The 6983-nt window shown below is 42.5% G+C and overlaps 2 protein-coding genes across 2 annotated transcripts in view; both read right to left on the bottom strand. All coding sequences in view use genetic code 11, as the record gives it.

Annotated features, from left to right (window-relative positions):
* Nucleotides 1-334: 334 nt before the first annotated feature.
* EGR_10644 (hypothetical protein) lies at nucleotides 335-839 on the bottom strand (the record flags this gene model as incomplete). The annotated part of the gene is made up of 2 exons (XM_024499893.1): nucleotides 335-693; nucleotides 752-839. 2 exons carry the CDS (start codon nucleotides 837-839, stop codon nucleotides 335-337), a joined length of 447 nt encoding a protein of 148 aa, XP_024345689.1.
* Nucleotides 840-2112: 1273 nt separating this feature from the next.
* Nucleotides 2113-6983, bottom strand: part of EGR_10643 (hypothetical protein) — a gene marked incomplete at both ends in the record, with an annotated part of 14807 nt that continues 9936 nt past the window's right edge. Inside the window, 3 exons of the mRNA XM_024499892.1 lie at nucleotides 2113-2213; nucleotides 3530-3657; nucleotides 5522-5587. Of these exons, the coding sequence (XP_024345688.1) occupies nucleotides 2113-2213; nucleotides 3530-3657; nucleotides 5522-5587 (295 nt within the window). The remainder of the gene's footprint in view (nucleotides 2214-3529; nucleotides 3658-5521; nucleotides 5588-6983) is intronic.

Below are 6983 nucleotides of genomic sequence, written 5' to 3'. Positions count from 1 at the left end.
ATGGAAGGGGATTATTTGTATTTACTGCATCTCAATTCTCCACCGTGCTTTACTGTGAATTCACCAGTGTCGTTAATCAATGCAATAATAGGGGGCCAATCAATTTCTATCATCATGCGCGGGTGCTCCAATTTCATTGCTGTGGATGGCTTTCTCTGCGAGGCGGGTGATTTCAAATGCAAAACTACTTACCAGGTGATACTGCACATATTTGGAATGTCTTTACAATATGATGCTGCGTGCGAATTCCATCATAACGTTTCAGTCGTTTTTAAAACACAAGCACGCATTCGTGGCAGACAGAGACGGCTCTTTACACGAGCTTGAATTCGCCTCAACCACTCTGTCCTCCTCTTTTAATCACCTCCGTCCTTCTTTCCTCCGCCTCCGCCTCCCCCTCCACCTCTGCCCTCGCCTCCAACTCCACCTCTACCTCCTTCTTCACGTCCACATTCACCACTAAACACTCTCCATTCTTTTTCTCCTTCTCACCTGCATTCTTCTTCCCCTCAAACTCAACCACCTGCGTCTCCTCCTCATTTTCCTCCTCCTTCTCCTCCTCCTGCATATTTCCTTCCCAGTTCTTGTTTGTCTTCACCTTTACGGTTTCACTCTTACTCCCACCCATATTCACCCTCGTCTCCGTTCCTTCCTCCGCCGCCTTCCCTTCTCGCACACCCAGTCTCCCATCACCTACAAACAGGCACACCTATGCAATGCATGTATCCGAGCTACTCAATTGTGCGCCTACCTGGTTTTTCTTCCTCTCCAACTGACCAGTCATCTACAAGGCACAAGCAACTCCAATTCAATTCACCGTCCCACTCACTACCACACATCTCTTCTCTCAACGTAGCATGTCAACCACAATGTGAAGCACGATCGCCTTCGTAATATTCCACAATTCACACAGGAAATGCTCCGCCTGGTTGATAAACTACAACGAACAAAGCACAATGGAATATTCACTAGTCGCCTCGGCATTGAAGTTGCACTGATGATTGACAACACGCAACGAGAAAATGGCATGCTTACAACAATGAGAAAAAAGGCAGGGGAAAGAAGTTGAGGCTGAAAAACCATGGATTATGGCAAAGCCGTAAATCTGCCAGGTACCACAAGGCATTTTAAGCATTCATTCATTCCTGTCCTTCCCCTTCCTTGGTAGACGCTCGCAGCGATGATTCAGTGCTGCAGATCACTAGGCTGCATTGGCGCTGCCATACACTTTCGACTCGTTGAACCACATCGTCACATTCCTCCGGAATCTTGACCTATTGGAGGCCCTGATCAACCTCTAGTTTTCTAATTGTTCTCAGTTCAAAAAAACCTTTTTTTTGCGTGAGTTAGGCAAAGGCCTACCCCTCCCTTCCCTTTTGGTCCAAAATGGTCGCAATGTAAAGTGCAACCGTTCTTTTGTTCCTTTAGGATGCATCAACCAGCCTGAGGTGGATGCCTCCAAAACAAGGGAGATTTTTCAAATGACAAGAAACAAACGAGCTACGGAATTTGTCCAACGCCTTTCCAATCAGATGTTAATGTAAATATATTAAAGACACTTTGCATGCCCATTGCACTGACATATTTGAAAGGGGCACAGAAGGCTGCCAACCAGATTCAAATCCGCCTTATGATCTGTGAAACCACTGTTCAAACCACATTTTTGACGTGAGAAAACGAATCAAGTAGATAATTATACGTCTACCTCATCTGGGTAAGACGTACGAAGCAGGCGTCAGAATCCCAGGAAAGGGACCACAAGGGGAGAGAGAACTGAGCACATTAAACGTGGTGACTCCTGATGCGACACTTGTTGGATGCACTTGTTGGAATGCAGAAAAATAAGTTCCAAACAATATGGCTCACGTCCATCCTGTTAATACGCCTCAGAAGAACACGCACGTTGTCTTATGTGGGATCAGCATGTGCTAATTTTTATTTACTTTCACGTTTTAGGGGCGTATTGCATCTGTGGAAGCATTATTTACTTGTCACAATGGATGACAGTTTAATTCTCCGAACATAACGTCATGTTTATTTGCAAAAAGCAAAATGTGTCACGATTTGTGTTGGTAACATCAGGCCTATTCACCAAAATCCGAGTACAGCAAATTAAATAATTAACATAAGTACATTTACATCGCATAACCTACCACACCCGAAATGTGAATTCAGATTTAAGTAGAAAGATAAAGACAGAGTGACAAATCCGCCTAAAGCAGCGGTCAAAGGAGGAAATGGATGCATTAATAGCAGCACTGGATTACATCGCCGACGTCTTTCATTGATGAGACACAAAGACGTGTGGCGTGTTTTGTATTATTTCAGCAAGTAGTACACTAATACATTATAAATTTTTGTGTGATGAATGTTAGAGATGTTTTATTAACTCATCATAAACACAAGTTCAAGGGGAAGTAAAGGTAGTAATGTATGAATAGGATTCTAGTTCAAAGACACCCATTATGTTTATGTTAAGAATTCAAGTGCAAAAGGGTAAGAAGTACAAATTCTACCGTCTAGTAAGGGAAACACGTACCAAAGAGGCGTTCAGTTGAAGCATGTGATTTGGGGGGGGGGGGTGTAAGATGCCTCCCACTCCACCATATCGACGACAACAACAGACCTCGTTGCTAAATAGGTACATTGATCCCTAATATCTGGTAGAGAGAAGGAATGGACTCAAAGTGACATTGCCTCTTCCAATGTGATCCTCCAAAGTGGAGTTACACTGCTGTTTGGTTGGAGTGGAAGTCGCTACACCAGTCCAAATGTAGAACTTGACGAGGGCATCAACACCAAGTGCAAGCATTTGCAATTTAAGAGGGTAGTTCCTTTTATCCTAAAGTGCAGCATTACTTTCAGCCAAACATCCTTGCAACCTTTACTGCATACCAAAGCAAATTACACTGACGTCATGGTGGTTTAGTACGAAGACATTTCATCTGCTCTAAGTGCTACAAAGTCTGCATTCTCGACTACTAATTAGGAAGGTCACTGGGAAGAGGACTTTATTCACAGCCACACGCTTCATAAATTTGCATTGCAGTGACTTGGAGTATAAGCTTGTCGAGCTCCCTCCCTTTCATCCAGTTAAAAAGATATCTTCTCTGACTAATTCCCCATGACAATCTCCAAGTAACCCCTTAATCGTGGTACATAACTCTTTATCAGTAGGCAAGATCCAAGAAAGGCTTCATCAAAGTGAGAACTTTAGTGATTCACCTCTCTCCCCCTCTGAAGCGAAATCTTTTAAGTTGACTCCAAACGGTGCAGTCATGGACTGCATTTTCGCCAAGTGCTTTCTAAGACGGATTTGAAAAGAATTTACCAGAACCTTGGAACCTTTATGAAGCCGACAGGCTCGAATCGCTTCCATCGACTTTGGTTAAGCTTTGCTGAAAAGCGGAGTTGAAACACGAGGAAAGTAGGAGAGAGCGCACCAGAGCCAGCTGCATCCGAGAGGCTAGAGGTCATCACCGAGGTCCTAACCAACCTCCCGCACGATTTTTGTCTTTCAGTCCCTTACCATGTTCGCCAAAAAGTAGTAAAATGCAAGACAATCCCGTAGACGCCCAAAATTTTTTACAAAAACGTGGAAACAAGAAAATTTTTTTCAAATTACAACAAAATGGGCGAAAGAAAAGAGGAAGAAGGCTGTACAAAGAAAAACAACAAGAACACCTTTAAAAAAGCAGAGCAGCATGGAGACGAAAAGGTTTAAACGGGAGGAAATTATACGATTTTGGGAGAGGAACCGCAGCGTCTCATTAATGCTTGATGATTTCCATGCACACGCACATGGGAAAACTGTATAGGACTTCCCTTCTCCTTCTTACAAAAAGGCAGAGAGGAATTAAATGCAGGAAATTAAAATTAAACTAAGAAAATGCAAAAAATTAAATTCACATTAAGAGAGAACTCGTAGGTGGAAGCGCACCAGGTCAAAATTTAGGAAAAATTGCTAAGAATTTCGTGTAGCTGCCTTATACATCAGTTATGAAAATGCCATAAACGGCGGTTGGGAGGAAGGATGTGTGATGCGGAGGAAATAACTTCGCTTGAGAAGCGCGGCAAAAAAGAAATGAGAGGGTTGAGGGAATAAATAAATCCTCACCCTCGAATTGCATACAGACTCCTCTAGACACAAATAAATGAAAGAACCTTCAGAAGTAGGTTAATCGATGTAATTTGCTTTATCTAGGAGTTCATCAGTAGAGAAGTCATTGGGATCAAAGCCAACTCGTGATTCGTACCTTGCCGTGAGGAAAAAAACCGAGCATGAACCCACTAAGCAGTAGTTGCCTTTCTCTGCTTGACTTTATTTAGATAGGAAAACGAGCATAAAAAGTAGTAAAATTTTCAGTCGGATGGAGAGCGAGCACGTAACATAGCAAAGAAACATAATGTCACAGGCTTTACGCTGAGGCGGAAAGATGTGGTCAACCATTGGTAGATTTCATGACAAAACCAACAGTTGAACTGTAACCTTTTCACTGGACACCATGTTTTATAGCCCCATTTACCCATCGTTGCATAGAGAAGTATCCTCACAAGTCATCAAATGATGGTAGAAAATGAAGAATTACAAATGTTAGCTAAACTGTCCTTCAGCAGTCTACTTCAATCAGACGCGGCTTAAAAGCTAGAAGATATACTTGTTTCTCACGAGCTCTAATTTTCTTGTCTAGTTCACGACTAGTTCCCACAGGTGCGTGTTCCTTCCCTGTGTGTACTATTACCACTGATCAAGCATCTAGAGACAGACTCACAGAGACGAACTACTACCGAGACTGTGAACCGAGCATCACCACCGCAGCCGGGATTGACACACAGACGTACAACCGGTTGACTACGGCTAGAAGTTTCATTATCACTCTTAGAGGTGTCAAGGTCTCTATATGATAAGATATACGCGGGAAGTTCCATTATTATCAAACACACACACATAAGCACAAACGGTAGTAGTACTATGGTAGCTGAAGTGACCTAGGACATATGCGACGACTTAGCCACCATCTAATGCCATCCACTTGTGCCCCTGGGGATGCCAATAATCGCAGTCAAAAATTTTTAGCTCCAATTGAATTTAAAAGAAATGGTGTCTTTTAGCCCTTTGTTCAATTTTAAATTTCCTCAAAAAAGGCAAGCTTAAAAATGACAGCGAAACTGGTCCCGGCGTCACGAAGGCACTAGGCACCTTGTCAAATATGAGTTAAAGGCTAAAGTGTCTGATTGAGGTCTAAAAATGACAGAGAGGAGGAGGGGAGCGATATTGTGTTGTATGCCTCACAAGCCTTAGTTTAATTCAAAGTGCCTGAGAAAAAGGGACGAAATAAAGCGATGGCATAGATCAAGCCACCTTCTTCTCCTCTACCTCCTCTGCAATCTCGCCCTTGGCCTCTCTATCTCTCTCCCTCCCTCTTCTAGCTTCAGCTGTTCTAACTCAAGTCCAAATAAATGCACCTTTAACTTCCCACCCTAACCAAGTTGAATTTCAAATTGTTGAAAATTAATTTACCTCCAGAGTAGTAATCGAGGTCTTTTTCTCTCCTCTCCTTTTTTTTCTTGTTGATCCATTGCTTCCCTTATTTAAAGGAAATGGAGCAGAGGAGATTCACATTAAAATACACCTGTGATTACTTCCCAAGCCAAGAGAATGTGCAAAATATGGGTGTGGTGAAAACTAGGGTTACCGTCTCTTCGTGTAACTGTTTCACTTTAGAGCAAAAAAGGGAAAAAAATTAGGAAAAAACAAATATGATCAGTTTTAAACACCTCAAATGTAAATTGATTAAACTTTTGCTATTTTATTGTTTTAGGGTTCGCTCAAGTCATAACGCAGCCATCGGTTTTCCAGCAATTTGACAAGTCAATGAAAACACTGCAATGGTGACACACATCTGCACTGGGTCAGTCGGCATCCCGACAATCAAGAAGGCGGATAGAAATTGTAGCATCAGTGTATACGACTATCTTCTCGTGGCTTTAAGCCACTGGGCTAGGGTACCTAAAGATGGAGGCTCACCATTCATTTAGTGTTGGATCGATGACAAAGGATCTCTGCTGAATTAACTTTTGACTATTAATTTTTAAAGTTGGACGGAAAAGACAAACCTCATCCTCGCCCTACCCCCATTCTTGTAACACTTCTTCATTGGCTGGCAGACAGAAGGATGCAGGCTTCACTATGTGACGCTGGCAAAAATTTTGACTTTTCAAGGTCTGGATGGAGAGGCTTACCTGCAAGAGTGGGTAGGGAATGAAGGGGGGGAGTTCTACCTCATTTTAGAAAGATCCTGTACCTTTGCAGAGAGAAACCGTGGGCAACCCACACCACTGATGTATGTCACATGACATCACATTTTTCGTATCAGGAACTGGCGTCACAAATACGTGACATGACGGATAAATGTGCCAAATCACTTAAAATATCTATGCAATTGTGATAGTTGATCTTCTCTTTTGTCCAGATAAGTGTTTTAACTGTCTGGAAGATGCTATGAACGTCTTCAGTACCCAACATCGAAGAGCATACTTATCTCTAACTGACAGGATACCAGATGGAGGTCTATTGTAGAGGCAAGCAGAGAAACAAACCCTGTTTTAAGAATGTTTTAAAACCAAAGTGCCTCTACAAATCTGGCAGAAAATTAGGCTCATCTTCAAATGGAAGAAGATTTTTCAACCTCGAAAATAGTTGTCTTTTCAAATCGTCGACCCCAATAACTAATTCACCTGTCACAAATTAGTGCAAGAAACGTCGAAAGTGCAGGAGAGAGATGACAATGGCATTCTACTTTGTCCAAAAGTTAACTATCCTGTCAGGACTGCAATCAAGGACACCGACCATCCAACCAACCAACAGACCGACCCACCCACCCATATACGCACACACACACTTCCTCATGTTTTCCTACCACCTTTTAACCAGATAAATTAGGCGCGACGAGAAATGAGGGGATAAGAGGAATAGGACTTAC

This window comes from Echinococcus granulosus (genome assembly GCF_000524195.1).
Source record: "Echinococcus granulosus chromosome Unknown EG_S00246, whole genome shotgun sequence".
In the NCBI taxonomy this organism is placed as follows: domain Eukaryota; kingdom Metazoa; phylum Platyhelminthes; class Cestoda; order Cyclophyllidea; family Taeniidae; genus Echinococcus; species Echinococcus granulosus.
This window is presented reverse-complemented; position numbering and strand designations above follow the sequence as displayed.